This window comes from Tursiops truncatus, chromosome 6 (genome assembly GCF_011762595.2).
Source record: "Tursiops truncatus isolate mTurTru1 chromosome 6, mTurTru1.mat.Y, whole genome shotgun sequence".
NCBI lineage: Eukaryota > Metazoa > Chordata > Mammalia > Artiodactyla > Delphinidae > Tursiops > Tursiops truncatus.
This window is the reverse complement of record NC_047039.1, coordinates 103,183,233-103,206,474: the sequence shown is the minus strand read 5'-3', so window position 1 is coordinate 103,206,474 and position 23,242 is coordinate 103,183,233. Positions and strand designations below refer to the sequence as shown.

The following is a 23,242-nucleotide window of genomic DNA, read 5'->3' as shown; positions in this document are numbered from 1 at the left end:
GTTTGCCAGATTTTTCACGTAGAGATAATAGGGCATGTTCTCTAAATTCAGTGCCATGTGAAGGCATTTACAGTATCTGACTCTATGCAGGATCATGTCCCTGACACAGGCAAAGGAAAGATGAGACACTTTAACACGTGGAGAAAAGCTTTTGCCTAAGAGCTAGGAGGGCTGGATTCCAATATTCCTGTCTCATCACTCCCTGCCAGCCATCCTTTTTAGATTCATAACTACCCTGTATTCAAAAAGCACTTGTGTAAGCTCTGCTGATGACCTGAGACTTGTATCAAGTCATTTCTTCTACCTAGGTTTTCTTTCCTCAACTATAAAACGAAGGGTCAGACTAGGTTTTCATTCTTTCTAACTATAAAGCTCTCCAAGATTCTGAGAATGCGAGAGAGTGGGGTGACAGGAAAAAGGCATCAAACTTAGAGAAGACCTGGGAAAGAGTGCTGGTTCCAGCACTTCCTAGGTATGTGACCTTCGACAGGTCAAAATCTCTGGGCCTCAATTTCATCTGTAGATGACAATAATATTTATCAGGGTTATCAGGACGATCGAATAAGATAAGAGCTGCAGAAGCACTTTGTAAATATAGAAGGGCTATTCAAATGACAACTGTTTTGCCACTGGGCCGCACAGAGTAATGGTTAAAAGTTGAGGCTTTGGAATTTGGGCGCCCTCACTCACTAGCCACGTGACCCGATGAAGTTATTTCTCTGAGCTTCCCTTTCTCCAGCATGGGGGATTAAAAATACCTACTCCCCTGGGAGTAAGGGGCGTGGGTTCGATACTTGGTTGGGGAACTAAGATCCCACATGCCACGCGGCCTAAATAAATAAATAAATAAAGGGTCTGGACTTAATTCTATAAAAAAAAACCCTACCCCCAAAAGATTGTTATGAAAATTAAATGCTCCAGCCAGGTGGCAAGTTACTAAGTAGCTGTCCCTATTTAGTAAGCCCCGCCTCCCACCCTGGAAGTTCCTAGCTGATGAGATGAGCCCCGCCCCCAGACTCGCTCAGATCAGCAGGTCCCGCCCTCAGCCGTAAAGGTCAAGCCGGATTCGAATGGAACGCGTCCGGGTGTTCAGTCCCCCAGAGGTCCTTGAGTAGAGATCTCTGGCACCCGGGCCCCGCGCGCGCCTCGAGGCCGTGCCGAGGCCACTCACCAGCTACCGCCCAGTCTACTAGGAAGACTCGCACGACCGCAGCGACGGCGGCGGCGCGGGCGTCGTGACGTCACGGGGCGGGGCGGCGGCGCAGGCGTAGTGCGTCACGGGTGGCCTGGCAGCTGGCGGCGCTGAGGTGGACGCGTCTAGAGGGTTGTCTGACCGTGGCGTCGGGGCTTTGCTTTGGGGGCATGAGCCGAGGGGACTACGCCGAGGTGACGAGGTGAGTCCGGCCGCGACGCGCCTCTGCATCTTAGCGCCGGCCCCGCGAGGGGCTCCCAGAGGAGGCTGCCCTAGAGAGACGGCTTCTCAGGCCCCGCCCCGGATTGTCCCGCTGCTGGCCCGGAAATAACAATCCGAGTAATGACCCATCGCATCTGGGAATTCGCGGCCAGGGATCGGGAAGCCCGGATTCCAGGCTTGACCCCACCGTTACCGTTAGCTTTTAGGAACAAGTGCCTGCTTCTCTGCTCCTCAGTTTCCCCAAATGACTGTTCGTGGCTTCCAGGGTCGTTGTAGCTCAGCGGGGGGGTGGGGGGTGGGCGGGAGCGTTTTGTGAATTCTGTGAATATAAGAGGTTGTCGCCATTGCGAACCCAAAGGATTTTGATTGTCATATGGCATCTTGATCACTTACCACACCTTACCGTTCCTCAAAAAGTGCTGTGCCGAGCTGTCACGTGTATTGTCATATTTAAGCATCATAACAACCCTTGAGATAGGGATAATTATGCCCTTTGTAGGAAGGAGGAAGAAACTGAGGCTCCGAATGGGGAAGTGGCTTGTTTCATTCATTCATTCAGTAAATACTGAGTACCAGCCAGGAGCTAGGCAGTGTACTAAGTGCCGGGAATAGAATCATCAAAATAGGTAAGGCCCTGTCCTCCAGTAACTTACGTTCTAGTGAGGGAAACAGAAGATAAAATAGCATGTGATACATTGAGCTGGTATTATGTGGAAAGAAAAAGGTGGCTGTCATAGAGACTAACAAGATGCTCTGCTCTATTAGGGAAAGCTTTTCTGAGGAGGGGACACCTAAGGGGCAGTCATGACTTTCTAAAGTCACAAAATAACTGGGTGCAAAAGCCAGGATTTGAGTGCCTCTCTTCTGGCCCCATATCCTGCACTCTTCCCACTAAAAATGGTTCCCTCGTGTGATACTATTTCCTGTTGGTATTAGTATCAGAAGGTTTTATCATTCAAGTCTCATCTCAAATGTCATCTCCTATAGGTCTTCCCTTTCCACTAATTCTAAAGTAGCCCATCCCTAGACTTTGTCAAATCCCCTTGCTTAACTGTGTTTGCGGCACTTATCACAAATTACATCTTGATTATTTATTTTCCTTTTGTCTTGTCCTGCCCCTCTTCCAAATATAAGCATGCATAGGGCAGAGACCTTGCTTGTTCACTGCTCTGCCCCCAGTACCTAGACACTGCCTGGAAAATAGAGGCTCTATAAAAATTTTTTGAATGAATGATCTGTAAGTAGAAGGAAAGGACAGGAAAGGACAAAATATTTCGCCTCTCCAGTTTCCACACCTGGGATTCTACTTATGCCTGTTTTACCTTTCTCCCAGGAAGTAGGAGCAAGAGCTATGGCTCGTTCATCTCTCTATTTTCAGCACATAGTCCAGGGCTTAGCAGTTATTAGTTGCTTGTCTCACATTATGGAACAGATTGAACATGTGAATGAGAGAGGAAGAAAAATACCCTCATGTGTGGAGGTAGATAAACACATTTAACAAACAATTACCTGAGGGGCTGCTATGTGCTAGCCTGTATAAGCTGTGCTGAGTTGAATAAGAGGTAATGGCAGTGTTCAGTATATCAGCTGTTGTTATTAAGACGCAGTTCCTGCAACACTGATCTCGGAGGCACTTCTGGTTTTACAGGACATGTTTTCTCTAGCAGGGAGTTATGAAGTCTGTCACAGCCTGCCATCTTCCCAGCCCCTTTATTTTCCTTCCTCTACCACATCATACATTAAAGCTTTATTTTACATCTATTGTGTCATTTTTGGTCTTCTCAGCAACTCTAAGTTATAAGCAGGGCAAGGTTTATTATGTAGAGGTGAGGAGACTGAAGCTAAGAATGAAGTGACTTCCAATGGAAATGCCAAAATTTGAAACCAGGCCTTCTGACCGCAAGGTTTTTGGTCTTTACATTACTGTCTCCATCGTAACCCATCCTCCTTTTGTGGTTGTGATATGAGACGTTTCAGGAGCTAAGTCGGTAATAGTTTAAGCTAAAATTAATTGAATGCTTCTTAGGTGCCATGCATTTATTGTTCTTAATGTTTTTGGTGTATTAACCCAGTGAATCTGCATAGCTCTTTATTACCCCTATTTTACAAATGAGGAAACTGAGACACAGAGTGGTTAAGTAACTTGCCCACCGTTACAGAACTAGTAAATAATGGAACTGGAATAACTACAGAGCAAGTTAGTCTCTTCTTCCCAGTGTCTCCCAAAATATTAGACATGATAATAGCTAATTGATTACTTACTATTGTTCTTCCCCACCCATACCCTTAAGTGTCATTAAGACTCACTTTCTGGTGGTTTCCAAGGCTTATTTTGGGTGACGGTTGTTGAACTGGAGTATCATGTAGTAGTAGAGACTTTGGCCTCCTGCCCAGTCAGCCTCTGGCTTCAGAAGAGAAAAACTAGTTTCTACACACAGAACCACACCCCTTTCACCTTAAATGGAAGCTTTTGCTCTCTGGCTGCCGGAGGAGCTGTCCCAAGGGAACTGGTGCTGGGGCCCTGTTTGTGGAATAACTGAAGCCTTTGAAGGACTGCCCAGGGCATGCCCTCCTTGAATAAATGTTTGTTGAATTGAATTTGAAGTCTCATGTTCACAACATGTTGCTCCTTTCCTGTCTGAATATTCACATTTCCTTTAGTATTTCGTAGAGATTGATGGAAGCAGAAACCAAAACTCTTCCCCTGGAGAATGCATCCATCCTTTCAGAGGGTTCCCTACAGGAAGGGCACCGGTTATGGATTGGCAACCTGGACCCCAAAATCACAGAGTGAGTCTAATATATTTTAATTCATTACCTACAAAATTGGGATGCTTGTGGTGAGGATGTTCAGAAGAATTTTCAAGGGATATAGGCTATATTTTGGCCCTTTTATTTATGTTTTAATTATCTTTGAAGGGAATATGTTGTTTTAGCATGTCATCTTGTCATTTTTCTTACATTTGGACTCTTCTACTGCATAGACACAGACTTAGATACCCTTTAAACCATATATTACTTGTTTTTCCTGCTTGCCTAAGATGTTCTCCTAATTTTCAACTATTTCGAATCCTTGTACCCAGTGACTAGGAAATTATTTCCTAAAACCAGCCATGGGCATACTTTCATTCCCCAAAATGAAGGAACAAACAGAAGAAGTATCAGTATTTTCACAAAAAGGCAGAGAGGTACCACTTGACTCTAATTCATGTTAAGCAGCCATGGAACCAAGGAAAGTCAGAAGGAATCTTAGAGATACCCCAGTCACTTTGGTTTTCATTCATTCATTAAATGATTTGAGTGCCTACTCTGTGCCAAGTGCCATGCTAGGCAATTTTCAAAGTTTCTAAATCTGAGGAGCCTTGTCTTATTAAAGTACAGAACCTAGATATAAAATAAAAGCTCAGAGTTGCTCTGATTAAAGGGAGGACAAGGTGTACCCAGTGCCTTTGGGCCGCAGTCACCCTTTCTTTGGCAATCACTTATAGGACTCGTGGAGCACCCTTGAAAGACTCTGATATATTCCAGCTGTTTTATCCTACAGCAGAGGAAACTGAAGCCCAAGAGATAGAAGTGCCTTGTCCATGGTGACAAAGCTAATTGAATTGTCTTGACTCCCCACTCTTTCCTTTGTGGATATTATAGTGGAGTGAAATTTCTTAGCAGAGAGAATTGAGAGGTTTTTCCTTCCCCCAGTCGTTCGGTAGGGGCAGGTGGTGGTTGGTGGCAGGATAGCCAAGCGTGGGTGGATTGAGCCATTTGGGGTCAACGCTTGAAGCAAGCATGGGTTACAGCCTCAGTCCTAGAAGTTACTCCCTGTGGAATAGTGTTAAAAGCAAGGAGAGAGGAAACAAGGGAATCTGCTTAGAGGAGGTGTATAACAGGGTTGGGATTATGAGAGAGGAAAGAGATGTAAACTAACATATCAGGATCATGACAGAATGTTCAGTTCCTTAAACCTGCTCAAGCTCAAACTGGCTAAGTGTAGACACCGTTGGGTCGCTCTAGAAATTATGATGGTATTTAAGGTGTGTTGCCCCCTAATTATGCTACCTTGATCACGGGGGCCCTTAAATATAGACTGTGCATTTATTTTGGCTCTCTTTATGACTTATGGCGTTGAGGATGAATGTGTGAACCTGCCCAAGCTCTCAGTTAATGAGGGAATTAAACAGAGAAGCTGTTTCCATCATCTATAACCCAGGCTGTGAGAGGATGCTTCCAAGAGTGGTTTCCATTCCCACCTCTTCTTGTCTGAATGGAAATCTGGAGTGTGGAAACAATGTTCATTGTTTTAGCTGGGGTTCCCTGTAATGATATTCTTGTTATAATTGTATCCTGCTGCTTGACAGGAAGGTTCAAATGGGCATCTGCCACCTCAGTTTATGTCATAAGTGGGAGTATGTAGATGTTTTGTTTAGTTACAGCATTAACAGGAACATTGAATCAAAAACTCTCCCACTGGTATCTCTGCTCTTCTCATATCAGGACAAAGGTGGACATCCAGTACTAGACTACAGATCAGGGCCTTGCTGGCTCCACCTGTGACTTCCCACCTCTGTATTACCAGAGATCATTTCTACTGTATTTCATATATGGATTCCTTATCTTAAAATATTTTCTCGATAAACAAACTGATTTATTAAATTTCTTCTTAATGACATAACTACCAGTTGTAGCTTATGGTTAGCATGAAATGCATAGTGTTACTTCATTTAATTTACTTAATTATAGCAAAGAAACCTAACATTATAGTAAGGTAGGTCTCATCTTGTAGAAATATGTGATTTTCTTCCAAGTTTTTGAAGTACGTAAACTTCTAGATCCTGTTCCTTTCAAGATGTAGGTAACGATGGACCTAGACTAATTATTGAAATGCAGTCATTCCCAAACATTGAAGGGCTGCATGATGAAACTTGTGTGAACATGTGGTACCCAGCTTGTAGTCTAATCTCAGAAAATATTATTTGAATCCAAATCTCTAAAGTTCTAATGACTCTTGACAGAAGTTTTTTAAAGAAAAAAACCTTTTCCACTCAGTTTTTCAAAGTTTATTTTATAATAATTCTATTCATCTTATGTGCGTGTGTGCCTGTTACTAATCTGAGTTGTGTTCAAGTTATAGTAGGATGTCCATCAGCCTCTTCTCAACAGAGTACGCATTGCTGACCGACTGTCTAGCACCCTGATACTCTGTTCAGTTTGTAGTTGCAATACTGACCACTTTAGGACCATGTTACATGCAAGGAATATCTGTATAACTAAATAGATCTTAGAGATCTGGATTTAAGGGAATGATGATATACTCTTATTTATGGAGGTAGCAGATTCCAAGCCTATGTTCTTTCGACTATATTTGGATTCCTCTCAACTATATTGTACCTCATAATTCTTACCTATAAAGTGAGACTGTTCAACTAAATGCTCTGGAAATGTCTTCTAGCTCTAATATTTCTTTAGTTCCTCTTATTTAAGCTTGCAACAGTCTTGTGAGGCAGGTAGAACAGACAACACTTCCCTACTTTATAAGTAAAGAAAGGTAAAGGGAGTTGACTCAGTTCACTTAAGTAGTTAATGATAGGACTAAGTTCCTGGCACCTAACATAGGGCTCTTTGCACAAATATTCTAACAGTCCATGTAACTGGACAGTCATAACCTAAAGTATTCTATTCTAAATTTTTCATTGTAAGGACTTCCTTTAAATGTTATGGGACCCAGTCTAACTGTAAGAGTAAAAACAACAACTTTAAATATTATTACTAGTGCCTTCAATAGAGAAGCTGAAAAAATTAATGTCTTTAGACATCTATTTTCTATACCATGGTTTCTTCTGAGAGGGTTAACACTGCTTTCTTTTTTAAATATTAAATGTGCTGTATAGAAAGCCAAATTAATAGCCACTGCGTTATGTATAAGGAGAAGTATGAGAGAGAACAAAGCCAGTAGAAATTCTAAAAGAAAGAACATTCTGGATGGAGGGTGAATCATAAATAAAGGAACATAAGTAGGAATAAGAAGTATTGTTGGGCTTCCCTGGTGGCACAGTGGTTGAGAGTCCACCTGCCGATGCAGGGGACATGGGTTCGTGCCCCGGTCTGGGAAGATCCCACATGCCGCGGAGCGGCTGGGCCTGTAAGCCATGGCCGCTGAGCCTGCGCGTCCGGAGCCTGTGCTCCGCAATGGGAGAGGCCGCAACAGTGAGAGGCCTGCGTACCACAAAAAAAAAAAAAAAAGAAGTATTGTTATGGATGAGTCGAATATCGGGAAGACCTTTTTGACTAAAAGGGAGGTTGAATACTAAACGATAATGAAAATAGTAGTTGGAGAGAGAGAATGCTATCAGATTAAGACAGGATCTATAAAATTTATTCAGACAAGTTTGAATTTCACGTAGAAGAGATTCGTGAGTGTTTGGTGGGAGACCAACATCATGAAAGTGATGTTTTAGTAGGAAAATCAGACATCAGTATTAAGGATGAATAGGAGGGGCAAAGACTGAAGATGAAGATTAGCTGCGGACCTGCCATTAATATCACCTAGATAGAGACAGTGAACTTGGAGACCACTGGGTGGAGTCTGCGAGATGAAGAAGGTGACTGAAGAGGAGCGGAGAGCTAAAGATGATCCTGATGTTTCTTGCCTGAGAAATGGAAAAGAATCATGTCCACACCAGCCAGCGGAATAGCTGGAAAGAGGCATAGTTTGTGGAGAGGAGGAGGTCAGGCCTGGCGTTATTAAGTAAACTTAAAAGCAATGGAGAGCCACCTGGGTGGAAATGTCCTTCGGATGTAGACTTTCAGAGCTAAGCTCAAGGGATTATAAACGCATGAGCATGTAAGAACAGAGTGTTTCCACCTGAAGACACGCCCGCTTCTCTCTCAGCCCATTCCTTGTTTTTCCTCCATGACCTGTGCTGCTTCTCATGCTTTGGTTTGCATAAAACAGCCTTTACTATTTACTTATTTAAATTTGAAACAAAGTAAGACCATTTAAAAACATATAAGGCATAGAACATAAAGACCCACCACATAATAATTTCTGTAAATTTATGAAAAAAATTTTCTCTAAAACAAATTGTGCATTAAAAAGAATGTTAAATGTCATTTCGTTGGCTTCCCAGTACCTACAGCATCACATTAAAATTCCCTCCTGCACACATCTTTCCCAACCTGTCCCCTGCCTGCCTTTTAGCCTCTTCACTTACTGTCTAAGAGCCCCCACTGTCTGCCGTTGGCTCAGTCTTTTTCACCTTTATGTCTTTACACAGGGTATTCACTAACCGCCTTCCCTGCACAGCTGGTCCTCTTCATCTGTGTGCTCACGTACATACCTCTGTGTGCAAGCTTCACACTTTCAAAATTGTTTGATTACATCTCTCTGTCCTCGAACCAGAATGTCAGGTCTTTGAAGACAGAGACTTAGTTGTATTCATTTGGATAGTCAAGTGCCTAATACTACAATTCTTGACACATTTGTAGGTGTCTATCTTAACCTAATCTAATTCATATAGACTAATTCCCTCTGTGCCATTAGGCAGGAAGGCCATTTTAAAGACCCATTACAGAAAACACTAATTATGTTGCAGAAATATGTATGGGACTGGTGTACTAATTCTCTGGCTCCCGAAGGCTGCAGGGCCCACATTTCATTAAGTGAAGCAAGGCTCTGATGAGTAGCAAGCTCTCCCATACTTCAGCAGCAGATGAAAGTGCTTGCAGATGTGAAAGCAAGATTCTCCAGGCTTTTTTCACTATCAGAGCTTGCAGTCTCCATCTCCAGGAAGCAAAATAGTAAACATTTCATTCCTTTTGTTTCGGTGTTCCGATAATTTCAAGAAATTATCAAACAAGGAAAGAAATCCTGGAGAAGTTGAAAGACACTGACCTAAGCAGATGTTCCTGGAATCTTAAGGTCGCACTTCTCGGGCAGAACGCATTTGTTAGCTTTTCAAAGAATAATCTGTTGGAGGTTTTTTTTTTTTCCCTGAGTAAATTAAAATTCATTTCCTAGGAAATGCCGATCGCCTTACCTTCCTGCTATTAAGCAGAATGGAGTTAATGAAAAGATGACTGGCCCACAGTAGCCCTTAGGTTGTTTTTTTAAAAAAAGATTTGACCCACCATTTATGGCAACTGGTGCAGTGTTGAGGTTTGAATGTGTATAGTAAGTGGAAGATGCAGCTGTGAATTAAAGACGCTGAGAGAGATTCTTCTAGCCCATCTGCGCACTTGAGAGACCCACCCTTGCTGTAAGCATATTCAGAAAACCAAGTAAAACCAGAAATTTGCACTTTAGGTGTCTTCCTTTCCCCTGAAGAATCACCTCATTCATTCTCACCAGCAGTTGAGGTATCGTGATAGGAATTGAGAGTTTGGAAACTAGAGGGTTATGGTTGTTTTCTCCTTCAAAACAGATCTAAAGACCAGATTAATATCCACTGTATGCCTTGGGATCCTTGCCCCCTGCCCCAGTAAAAGACCTGTGTTATGTCTTCCTTGCTCCACTGTGTCAGGACCTGATCCAGGATAATGGGCTTGCTTGTTGATGTGCATTGTCTCAAATTTAGTGTAGCTTATGATCCATTTCATATCTTCCTGCCTCCCAAAGGAGATTCTTACTCAAGAATAAAATCTTGATGAGTTTTCTCCTAGAAAACAATGTGAATATGAATGTGGCTGTAAAGACAGCTTTACTGACTCCCTGTGGGGTAGAATTCCCAGTAATAACAGATTTAGCATGTGGGCTGATACCTTTTTAGTATCACAGGGACAGCATTGTTTAGAGAAAGCCTTGACTCCATTTGAATAGCGTGGAGGATGCCAGGAGGAAGGCCAAAGGAAAAGGAAACGGGAGAGCTGTTGGTTTGTCTCACCCTTACATCAGATGACAGGAAGTCGGAATTGAGATTGGCCACAGCAACCTGTTAAGGCCACATCTGTTTGAATAACTTAAAAGCTCTATAGAAACGAAGTAAATTTTAGAGAAAGGAATCCAAGAAGAGGGTGAGGGGCAGAGTGGCAAGAAAGAGCTTGGGGTAAACCTCCTGCCAGTAGTACATGCCCTCCTTGGCCAGCTAGATTCTTTATTCAGCCACACCAGAGCATAAATCGTATTGAAGCAACTGAGGTTGGGTAGTTACCTGCAGTGGGATGATTTATAGGACCGGCCAGGTTCCCCTGCCTGTGTGAGACCAGCCTCCATCACGTTGCGGTTCCACATTGTCCTGTCATTCGGTCACGTCAGGGATGGAAACTCTCAAGCACTTATGGAAGTGCCACTAGCTGTGGTTTGGCTTTTGGCAGAATTTGTCTCAAGTGCAGTTTGGGGCTAATGATTAACTATGAAAGCTAACAGGGAAGTCTTCCAGGATTGTTTTGTTGTTTGTGTGAATGTATATGTGTTACTTTGTTTATTTTTGAGGTAGGGTTGGCCTTTGCATTTGGAGTGTGAGTGTGTGTTTCTGATGGAGTTGTAGTTATTCACAAATACTATTTCATTGCCAAGAAATTGAAAATAAATAAATCGACACAATTTTTGAGCTATTCTCCAAAAGAAAAACAAATGGTGCTTGTGGGCCAGACAGCTGTTTGTTAGGTGTGGTTTTTTTGTTTGGTATTTTTGTGTTGGACAGACGCATAGCCATGACAATTCTAGTCCCCATTCCAAATAGAGGCAAACAACTCTGTTTGCCAAATAAACTAACACGGCAGTTTGGAGGAAGGCAGGGGGCAGTGATGTGAGATTTTATCCCTGGGGTAAATTATCTCCTGCTTTTATCTCGCAGGCTGACCAAATTCCCAGAGTGTCTCAGGGGCTGTTCTTTCTCCATAGATACCACCTCCTCAAGCTCCTGCAGAAGTTTGGCACGGTGAAGCAGTTCGACTTCCTCTTCCACAAGTCAGGTGCTTTGGAGGGACAGCCTCGAGGGTACTGTTTCGTTAACTTTGAAACTAAGCAGGTAATTGAACTTCTCCCCCTTTCCCAGTACTTACGCTCTCATAATTATCTGTGCATCCCTCTTGACTACTAGAGTAGCAGTTCCTTGTGGGCAGGAGCCATGTCTGATTCATCTCTGTGTGCTGTGCTCTGAGTCCTAAAGGAGATCCTCGGTAAACAACTGAATTAGTGAACAGCTTTCAAGGTCTACCCTCCCCAGGCTGGCAGTCTCAGGCAGCTGACCTACTTTTCTGACCAGATGCTTTGGGATGCCCACATTAAGCACATGGACATGCCCCTCCCTGTTCTCTTTTGTTTGTTCCTTTAGTGGCTGGCCAACAAAGCCTCCTTTTCTTTCAGTAGTTTTGCCCCGTGGTGCAGAAGCCCTCCCTCTCTGTGGTGAGCCGCCCACAAACTCTCTTTTATTTTTATTTCTTAAAAATGTATCCTTCTTCTCAATGTCTCAGAATAAATGTGGACAAATTTGAATATATACAGAGAAAGAGAACCTCCAGCTTCAACCATGATGTATCCATGTATCCGTATTAAAATTTAGTCCTTGGAGGGGACATGCATTGATAAAGGAATTGAATTTGAATGTTATTAAATATGGAGACACAGCTTATAGCTCTATAACTTTATTAGTCATGTGTGAGAACATTGCCTAGTTATTGTTTTATTAATAATAATTGTATTTGTATGTTTTTCTTACTGTAAAAGTGATACCTGTTTCTTACAGATGAAAATATAGATAAGTAATTTCATTTATTAGCCTAAAACCCAGAAATAATCAGTTTTTTAATATTTAGTTGTATATCTTTGTAGTCCCTTCTTCTTTCTTCACATTCATACACACATACACACGCACACAAACACATGTACACAATTTTTAAAAAAAACGTGCAGCTTATAACACACAAACAGAATTATATATCCTATTTACCACTGAAAGAAAATTAAAATTTTTTCTGTCATCTAATACACATCAAGATAACATTCTGGGGCTTCCCTGGTGGCGCAGTGGTTGAGAGTCCACCTGCCGATGCAGGGGACACGGGCTCGTGCCATGAGCCATGGCCGCTGAGCCTGCGCGTCCGGAGCCTGTGCTCCACAACGGGAGAGGCCACAACAGTGAGAGGCCCGCATACCGCAAAAAAAGAAAAAAAAAAATAACATTCTGTATCATATTGTGGTTTCACTGGTGTAGCTGTAGATATATGTAAAAATTCACTGATCTATAATTTTATTATTTAGACCTCAGTTTAAAAACTAACCAGTGTCACCTTTGATGACTGCATAATATTCTGTGAACGTATGGTAATTTACTTAACTAATCTCCACACGTGTCAGCAGTGCAGTGAACGTCTCTTTAGCTCTATGTACATATTTACTATATTCATGGAAATGGAGTGGTGTCAACAAAGGCCACAATTTTTTTTCGTAATATGACTGCCAAATTGCCTTCAAGAAGTGATGTGTCAGTATGTTCTGAAACTGTCTGAGAGTGTCATTTGTCCTTACCAGTGCTGGGAATTTTTTTTGTTAATTTCCCCTAATTTTTGCAAATGTGATAGGCAGTACGTGATTCATTATTGTTCTAATTGTTCAAGGTTTGTTTTGAGGGAACTGAAAATGTGCTCTATATAGTTAGCAGTTTAAAGTACTTTGTTCTTTCCTAATGATAGAGCATGTTGAGGATTTTTATAGACAACTAAAATCAATGGTCATGTTGAGGACAGGTGCTGGGTTTTTTTTTTTTGCGGTACGCGGGCCTCTCACTGCTGTGGCCTCTCCTGTTGCGGAGCACAGGCTCCGGACGCACAGGCTCAGTGGCCATGGCTCACGGGCCTAGCCGCTCCGCGGCTTGTGGGATCTTCCCGGACCGGGGCACGAACCCGTGTCCCCTGCATTGGCAGGCGGACTCTCAACCACTGCGCCACCAGGGAAGCCCCAGATGCTGGTTTAAAAACACTAAACTTGAAGTCACAAAGCCTGTTATTTCTGACTCTTCTATTTATTAACTTTAGGCGAGTCTCTTTAACTTATTTTGACCTCAGTTTTCATCTAAAAATGGGGATTAAAAACACACACCCTCCTTACCTTTTAGGAAGTTGGGAGAATAGGTGAGGGTTTATATGAAAACACATTTGGCATTTAATAATGTTGGATACATGAATTTTGAAACAAGTTACAGAGACGGGAAATTCTTTTTTCAAACATTTATCACCTGCTGGCACCTTATGACTGTTGATACTACAGAATTAATGGAGAGTGTCATGTAAATTCTAATTCACTAAGTGAAACTTAAGAATAAAATGTCTCATCTGTCCTTCTAACTTTGCATGCCATAGTGAGGCAAGGATGCCAGTGATGAATACTTGACACGTAGTAGGTACTCAGATATTTGTTGAATGTCATACCGGCAGGATCCAGAGGAATAAGAGAGTCACTGGGAAAACCAGACTGGAATGTCCTACACTGAGCCTCGGACTCTCCTTGTTCCTCTTCCTGTTCCTTAAGGGCTTCTTCACTCCCAGTAAACGTGGGTTACGCTTGGCCGAATGCCTCATGGATACAAATGGAGCAGAGAAGGCTTGGCAGGATGGAAAAGTACAGCCAGGCTTCCTGGGAATGTCCTAGAGTGCCTATTACCCAGCCTCAGGAATTCCTTTCAACCTCGTTGCTCCTATATCTGATGGGGACAGGGTCAGGGAAGTTCTGGCTCTGAAAACCAGGTGCAGAGATTGGCCCACAGAGATACCTTGCTCGTAGTCTCTTTGACTCACTCCTGCTTTTTCCGGCCTGGTTTCCTTCACTCCCATATCCTTTGAAGCCATTACTGTTTCTCACTTTGGATTCAGGGAGTATAAGCCCTAGTCCAGGATATAGTTTCAGAGTCCCTGGTGGAGTACAATTTCTTGACACAGTAGGTGCTACTCTAACCAACAGAAGTATGTAGAAAGATATCACCCAATAGGCCACACAACGGTCAGCTAATAATCTGACGTTGGTTGAGTGCTTACCATATGCTCCATGCTCTACATGCGCTCTTTGACTCCTCACGACCACTGAGGAACAAGCAATGTCCATATTTTACAGGTGAAAAAGATAATATCCAGAGAGATTAACTGACCTGCTAAATATTACGCTGCCAGTAAGTGGCAGAGCCAAGATTTGAATTTTTGTTTGACTGAGATTACAAAAACTCATACCCTTTTTACTATTCTGCCTTTTTTTTTTTCTTGTAAACCCTTGCCACTTGTTTAACAAAACAGTTAGAAATTCAGCCATCAAAGCTAGTGAGGCATTTGAATCTTTGACTAACATTAATCCCTTTCCTGAACAGGAAGCAGAACAAGCCATCCAGTGTCTCAATGGCAAGCTGGCTCTGTCTAAGAAGCTGGTGGTGCGATGGGCACACGCACAAGTGAAGGTGAGTCTAACAGACTAGAAAGACAGCATCAGCTCATCCTAAATGAATCTTCCGAACGACAGTTGTCCACTTGCCCGTTTGCATCCAAGCCTCTGCACATCTGGAACAGCCATACTCTGGTCTCCTACTTGTATTTACCATGTGTGTTGCCAGATTTTTCTTTTGAGAAACATCTCAAGAGGGATTAAGTTCCTTCGTCGTTTCTCTCCGCATACCCACAGATTCTGTTTTTGATTGATTCTTCCATGTGACTGATATGTATACTCAGACCTCTATCATTTTTTTGGTGGGGGTTGTTCTTTGGAGGAAAAAATGTATTTATTTTTAAAATTAGTTGCTTTAGGCGTTGTTAGACTCTTCCCAGCCTCTCAGTTCTTTGGAGAGTTTGAATTGTTTATTCTAAATGCTTGCGAAATGGGTAGTTTGTAAGAGTGCTTAAAGCACTGACATTTCCTTACTCCAGAGATTTTAAGAGTTATTTGTGGGACTTTGCAGTGTCTGTATTGACTCCAAGGCCCAAGCAGTGGTGAACTGCCATGTTCATCTCCTACTTGTTCTCTTGGGAAAATCTACAACCACTTTAAAAAAAAAAAAAAAAAAAAGAACAGTCTTCTGTTACAGCCAGCACAGGTGAAGTATGTGCACTGGAGCAATCCCCAAAGTTGATTCTATTCCTCCTGCAGTGTGGTCTTTACAGACCTGTCTGCAAAAAGATTTGTGACAGCTAGATTTGGAGCCTCAGTCTTTAGCTAAATGAGCATGAGATTTAATCAGAGACTGTACCCAACAAGCTTCCCAGTAAAGAGTCACAGAAATAGAACATCTGAGTTCAGTGTCCAAGCTGAAGAACGGAGCTCAGACACTTTGGATCTTTATGAGTATTCCAGGTAACCACAGAGCCTTCTCAATTTCTAGGACCCATTGCCTTAAAAATAGAAGCAGCAAAGAGAATTACCAAATGCTTTTTTACTCAAAAGAAAATCAAGTCTCATTTGCCAGACTGGCTGTCATTTTCTCATTCTGCATCTCATTGAAAAGACATGCAAGAGAAATAAATCATCCTTCGTTCTGTCTTTCATTTGAGAATCTCTGTGCCCTGCAGTTCTCTTCTCCTACACATCTTTTTGACCAGAGGCTCCTGATCGCTCTTTAATATTGTATTTACCTTTTAAAAGAAGTATATAATTATCTGGCATCAAATAAACTACTCTTCCTGGAGAATGTTTTCTATATCAGTGGCTGAAAGCTGTTACTACTTTTCTTCTCCACTTAGATCTGTTAAGAGTTGAATGTTATGGTTGGTACTTTGCAAAAATCTAGCAAAATTTTAAAGTGCTTGGAATAAAGCAAAATAAATATTGTAAGAGGTGACGTATGACAGAATAAGAATGTGAGAGGGCAATCCTGCTGTGTGTCTGTACCATCTGCGAATTTAAAGGCTGAAATTCTTTCCCTACCAAATAAGGAGGACTGATGGCTAGATGGGAAGCCTCTTCTAAATTTCTCAGTTTATAACTTTTAGGCCAAAACTGTCTGGACATCTACATTAATTCTAAACATAAAGCAGTCCTAAGATTGTCGAAAAATAATCTAACGATACACTGATGGTATTAGGATTTCTGAACACATGCACTGCAGTAGAGGGCTGGTTTCTGCCCAAGTGAGGTAATTTGCCTTTTTCTTACTTGCAGAGATACGATCATAACAAGAATGATAAGGTCCTTCCGATTAGTCTTGAGCCATCCTCAAGCACTGAGCCCACTCAGTCTAACCTAAGGTAAGAAGGTGTACTACAGGAAGACGCAAGCAGGTACGCAAGAGCTTGAGCCATCTCTTCATTCTAACCTTCATTCCGGTTCTAGTAAACCTTCGGACTCTTAATTTAGAGTAGAATCTACTAACTTGACACGCTGAGAAGTGTGTTCAGTTAGTCTCCAGAATGTATACATTTCACCTCCTCCCATACGCCTAAGAGTGTGTACCAGCCAGTTACAGAATTCATACACTCAAAAGAGGCTGGGTGTACTTACCATGTACCTGCCATTATACTTGGCACTGGGAATGCAAAGGTAAAGCAGATTCAGTCCTTGCCATAAAAACAGGCATTTTAATAAGACCTTGATTATCTTCAGCATTTGTCATCATACACGAATTCCTCCCCAGCTATGAGTTCCTTTATGCAGAATTCGGGTTTGTAGCACTTTAATTTATCTACGATTTCAGCAAATATAACAGTTTTGGTTCTAGTAAGTACAAATTATCATTTCCTTCCTTGGAGTTAATTCAAAACAGAAGGAATTGAGGGTTGAGTAGAGAAAGCGGAAGTTAAGTAGATGGGTGAGCAGAAGTAGAGGGGTTTACTTTGCATCGTAGCCTAGGGAGAAATGTTAACAATAACAAAAGCCAGGATTTATTGAGCTCACTGTGAAGCAGGCTCTGTGCTAAACACTTTACATGCCGTATGTCATTGAATTATAAAAATTCTGGTAAAAGTACAGTTGTACTCACTTTACAAATGAGGAAACTGAAGTTTAGAGAGGTAAAATATCTTGGCCAAGATCACGCAGGTAGCAAATAGCAGAGTCCAGATTCAAAGACAGGTTTACTGGACTTAAACATTCAGTCTTTTAATTACTGCTTTAAAGAAACTCCAGGCTGTAAATGCAGGACTACTGTTCTAAAGCCTGTTCCAGGGGCGGGGAAGAAGATAGGTGAAAGATCATCAGTGTTCCATAAGGATCAGAAATCAACATGTCTATATGGGGAAAGAATCGAAAAAAGAGTGGATATATATATATATTTGTATAACAGATTCACTTTGCTGTACACCTGAAAGTAACACAATATTGTAAATCAATTATACTCCAATAAAAATGAAAAAAAGGGCTTCCCTGGTGGCGCAGTGGTTGAGAGTCCGCCTGCCGATGCAGGGGACACGGGCTCATGCCCCGGTCCGGGAAGATCCCACATGCCACAGAGCGGCTGCGCCCGTGAGCCATGGCCGCTGAGCCTGCGCATCCGGAGCCTGTGCTCGGCAACGGGAGAGGCCACAACAGTGAGAGGCCCGCGCACTGCGAAAAAAAGAAAAAAAAAAAAAAAAAGGAAATCAACAGTGTCATGAAGTCAGGAAAGTGATGCCTATTTGGACAGAGGGCCAGACGGGGAAAAAAAAACCTTTCCTATATATTTGCACCAAACAAAACAGATGTACAGGCATCTCATTAAACTGCAGGGGAAGGTGATCCTGAAATGTTTTCAGGAGCGATAAAATTGGTAAATTAAAATTAATTTTATAGTTACTAATTTGTCTAATATCATTGATATTTCTTAATTTTGTGCTGCTTTATTTTATACTCCCAATTTTTTTTTTTTTTTTCCCCTAACCAATGACTTCTGTAGATTCACTGGGAACTTATTTCGGCTATCCTATTTTCCCCACGAGAGTAAACCTCCTTGATCACAGATTGGTTTCATGGAGGTTTTCATAAATCTAACTCCTGTTAGGAAGGGACGACTGCATTTATGCTTGGTGATCTCCATGGTACAGTGAACATGTCTTTAGTTTCTTATTTTCACTGTTTGCTCTCTTTACTAGATAATCTAGCCTGGTGTTTTCCATTTATTTTTTAATCCAGAGAACCTCAGTTTACATCTTTCGATTAACATCTATGCCTAATTAGAGAAGGTTGTTTTCCCTGTGACTCATACAGAATGAATGGCTGGCTGTTAATTTTCCATTAATGGAAAAAGGTGCTGGAATGCATCTCAGTGAGACCTCAGAGTTCTTTTTTTTTTTTTTTTTTTTGCGGTACGCGGGCCTCTCACTGTCGTGGCCTCTCCCGTTGCAGAGCACAGGCTACGGACGCGCAGGCTCAGCGGCCATGGCTCATGGGCCTAGCTGCTCCGAGGCATGTGGGATCTTCCCGGACCGGGGCATGAACCCGTGTCCCCTGCATTGGCAGGCGGACTCTCAACCACTGCGCCACCAGGGAAGCCCAGGGTTCTTTTTTTTTTTTTTTTTTAATTTATTTATTTATTTAGACTAGGGTCTTCGTTTGGGGTCTTCGTTTCTGTGCGAGGGCTTTCTCTAGTTGCGGCAAGTGGGGGCCACTCTTCATCACGGTGCGCGGGCCTCTCACTATTGCGGCCTCTCTTGTTGCGGATCACAGGCTCCAGACGCGCAGGCTCAGTAGTTGTGGCTCACGGGACTAGTTGCTCCGCAGCATGCAGGATCTTCCCAGACCAGGCCTCGAACCCGTGTCCCTTGCATTGGCAGGCAGATTCTCAACCACTGCGCCACCAGGGAAGCCCCCAGGGTTCTTTTTTATTGCAACTTAGTTTTTTAATTTTACGTTGCCGGTGTAAAGTCATGAGTATGTGCAGATGTATGCCTTTTGAGGATCTCTAAAAGGCCATGTGCACATTCCCTCCCAAGTTTCTGTCCTGGACTGTAGACCATTGACAGCATCAGAATGGAAAATAAAGGGAGTCGTGGGCCAAAAAATACTCTGCCTAAGTGCTTTGCATTCTGGTCCAGGGATAGCAGTGACCTTGATCAGAAGGGAATTCCTCACAACTTCTGCAGTGTCTCCTCACCCCTTCTCTCTAATACATGGCTACTCAGCTCCCAACCTAATGGAGAGGAAAAAACAAGGACTTTGATGATAAACTGGGCTTGAATCCTGGCTCCACAATTTCTTAGCTGTGTGAACCTTGGGTGAATCCCTACCTCTGTGCATTTGTTTATCTGTAAAATGTGGATCAAAACCCTTGCAATATTGTTGCAAGGATTAGAAACAATATAAGTAAAATGCTGGACCACTGCCTGGCTCATTGTAAGCACTCTAAATGATAGCCTAAACACACATTTGTCAGTAAACAGGGACTTTGTAGGAGTTCCAGGATTTTTTTCCCATTATTATTTAGTGATTCAGAAGGTGGTACAGTATAATATAGCTCATAGTATAGCTCTGGAGTCCAATTGTATTCAAATCTCAACTCTGCCACTCACTAGTGGTATAACACTAGCTAAGTTAACCTTTCTATGCCTTGTTTTCTTTATCTGTAAATGAAGAATATAACGTACGTGAATCATTTCTTCCATTTTTTCTAATTGTGGTAAAATACGCATAATATAGCATTTACCATCTTAACCATTTTTAAGTGTATAGTTCAACGGTATTAAATACATTCATAATTTACAACCAGCACCACCATCTGTCTCCATAATTCTTTTCCTCTTGTAAAACTGAAGCTCTACACCCATTAAACATTAACTCCCCATTCCCACCTCCCCCAAGCGCCTGGCAACCACCATTCCGCTTTGTGTCTCTGTGATTTTGGCTACTCATTTAAGTACCTCATGTAAATGGAATCAAACAGTATTTAACTTTTTAACGTTTGTTTAACTTAGCGTAATGTCCTCCAGGTTCATCCACATTGTAGCATATGTATATACCATATTTTGCTTATCCATCCATACTTCGATGGACACTTGGGTTGCTTCCACAGTTTATTGTGAATAATGCTACCATGAAAAAAACAATGCTACCATGAACATGAGTGTACACATCTCTTCCAGACTCTGCTTTGAATTCCTACACAAATTATTTTTGAGTGCCTACTATCTACAGACACTAAGGTGCTGATCAGTGTTGGTGTCTGAGGTTTAAATGTAGCAATATGCAAAGTACTTCTAACAGTGTCTTACAGAGAAAACTTAATAGATGGACCAGACTTGATCTCTTTCCTAAAATGAGAACATTAATTGTTTTTATATGTGTTTTCTGTGAAATGCTTGCATGTTTGTGTTTGAGTATCTTGTTGCTACTCTGATATGCTTAAGAGGCACAAAGAAGATGAAAGACACAGGTATTCTCTGAACGTACCCACTCTGATCCTCTGCTGTCCTTTTTCCAGTGTCACTGCAAAGATAAAAGCCATTGAAGCAAAGCTGAAAATGATGGCAGAAAACCCTGACGCAGAGTATCCAGCAGCACCTGTTTATTCCTACTTCAAGCCACCAGATAAAAAAAGGACTACTCCTTATTCTAGAACAGCTTGGAAATCTCGAAGATGATGGTTATGAATTACCATAACAGCAAAAGCAAATTGGTGTCCACACCTGAAATCCTCTGCCTTTGTGCTTGTAGCTGTGAATGGTACTATCCGACAGAGCACAGTCACATGTTAGAGTTTGGTAACATAACGTCTTTGGATGTTCTTATGGATGTTTTTTCCCTGAAGTATGTGTGGAATTGAGCATCATCCAGAATAAATAGGATTGTATCCAAAACTGTGATTTGAACACTGGGATGCTCTAGTTGGCTGGTTTGTTTGGATTTGTAACTCCAGAAACAGTATATAGTGTGCCAGAGAGAAAGGCAAACGTAAAAAATGTTACTATTTAAATCAGGAAACTTAAGTTATTAATATCCGTCTTAAAAAAAACAAACAAAACATTTTCCTGTACTCAAGTGTCTTTACAACATAAAGAAGAAGTAAAAGACAGGGAGGGAAGTGAGAGATTTTTGAATCGTGTTCAGAACTGCTGTTCCAGAATTCTCTATGGAAATCCCTCCAACTGGACTAAAAGAAAAGGTTCTTGGCAAAAAGAGCTGTTTCTTTGAGCAAATGTTGTGGTAATATGTTTAAGAATTATGCTTATTGTTTCAAAATCCCAACTAGGAAAACACGGTGTATATCTTAAAAAATTGTTTGCATTGACAAAACTGTAGAATGAAATTTAGCATTTTACACCACAATGGAAGTTCTGTTTGGAAATCCAGTTTTTCTACTGGGATCATTTTTTAAGAATCTGAATAATCCTGCCTCTATAATACCAAATGTCATTATTAATATGGGACTTTTAAAATTGCATTTATTGCATGAGATTGTTTTTAATAGCATGAGGATGTTCTATTTGGAATTGTATCATGGTCAATCTAAATAGAAAAGCAAAATTTCTTTGAAAACTTAAACATTGCTATATTGATCTCTAACAAACATGTTATTTATTAATAATTGTGTAGAGGTCTGAGTAGAAGAAATCAAATTCTCTTATGTGGGGTGAGGTGGGGACATGCAGTGGACACAGAAAGTCAATGGAGCAGGCACTGCTCTGGCACCGAGATTGTAATGACCTCATGTTTTATGTGGTTTTTAAAGGCTTGAAAGACTGCATGACTTTAAAACGATTCTTCATTTTTAGAACCTACTTCTCCCTAGATATTTTTTGCCTCTGTGAACATTTTAAATATAACAGTAGAGAAAGAAAAAGAAATCAACAGATTTGGGAGTGTGTTTCTGTCAGCAGTGTTGGTTGGTCATTTTGGTGCAAAGTTGACAGACTGTTTCATTGGGCAGCACCATTGCTTCTTTACCAGGTAAATCATTTTGTTACCCAACGTGCCACTCTTAGTGAGTACAGACTGTTTACCGTCATTTTTCCTAGCAAGAGGAAGCTTTCATTATAGGAACTTAAGTCTTCCTATGAGCATAAATGAATTTAAGACACTTGAACCAAAACTTCAGCATAGTGAGGTTTCAGAATTCACAGAACCGGTTCAGAGAAATTCTTATCACCTTTCCCAAGGTAAAGCTTTTCAGATATCTTTGAATGTTAAATACTTCTGCGTTTATGAGCTCAGTCTAAGATGCGAGTAACTCTCTTTCCACTTGGGGGATAGGTCAGGGAGGAAGGAGCATTATCTCCCATTTTTCTGGTGACTTCTGAGAGCATAGAATTCACCATTTTATCCTTAAGTCCTCAGAGAGTTATGGTGGAGTAGGACTTAATTAATGCAAAATAGTCTTCTATTTTTAATAGGAACTTAGAAAATACTTAACTTTGAATTATCTAGAGTTGTTTCCTTTAGAAACCAGAGCTATTTATTTGTATTTAAAGCAATGTTTGTTATTTGTACCGATTCTTATTCCTCTGTGTGAATAAATGCAAGACGGTGTCTGCGGTTGTGTCTTCTCTTGTCCGTCTCCTGCAGTGAAGACCACGGCTCTCGGAGAGGCTGGTTTCCCCTCAGGACGTGGGCCGGCGTGTCCAGGCAGGGTGCTGTTTCTAAGTGCCTTCTCAGACCTCAGAGGCAGTTCTGTCCACCTTTTCTGCCTGCCTACTTCTGTTAGAGATGAGTAAAGAGACTAGCTGTTCTCACTATAAATCTATTTGAAAAGAAGTTGTTAATGGAAGTCCCCTGAAGTATGATAATGTGCTTAGGCCCTCTTTCAAAGTAGGGGTTTCAAAAGAATAAATGTGTGTGTCATAAATATGCTGAAAGCGGTTTGGTAAAACGCTTCTAAAATATAAGTGTTAATTGGTCAACTGCTATGAAGTTACCTGTACTTTAAAATTATTTATCGGTTTACTGTTTTGCTAAAGTTAAGTCACAATTTTGATTTATACAAGAGTGAAGAACTGAGGGAACTACCTTCTTAATCTCAGCTC

At 41.6% G+C, this 23,242-nt stretch overlaps 2 protein-coding genes across 5 annotated transcripts in view; one reads left to right on the top strand and one right to left on the bottom strand.

The window, feature by feature from the left end:
- MRRF (mitochondrial ribosome recycling factor) overlaps positions 1–1,311 on the bottom strand; it is a 57,356-nt gene extending 56,045 nt beyond the window's left edge. For all 4 annotated transcript variants that reach the window (XM_073806550.1, XM_073806547.1, XM_073806549.1 and 1 more), the window contains exon 1: positions 1,172–1,311. The gene's annotated coding sequence lies outside the window, so the exon portion shown is untranslated. The remainder of the gene's footprint in view (positions 1–1,171) is intronic.
- Positions 1,254–22,748, top strand: RBM18 (RNA binding motif protein 18). Its single transcript, XM_019949254.2, has 6 exons — positions 1,254–1,394; positions 4,076–4,204; positions 11,247–11,373; positions 14,698–14,784; positions 16,476–16,561; positions 20,704–22,748. The coding sequence occupies exons 2-6, from the start codon at positions 4,092–4,094 to the stop codon at positions 20,861–20,863; spliced, it is 573 nt and encodes a 190-aa protein (XP_019804813.1). The 5' UTR covers positions 1,254–1,394; positions 4,076–4,091; the 3' UTR covers positions 20,864–22,748.
- The last annotated feature ends 494 nt before the right edge of the window (positions 22,749–23,242 follow it).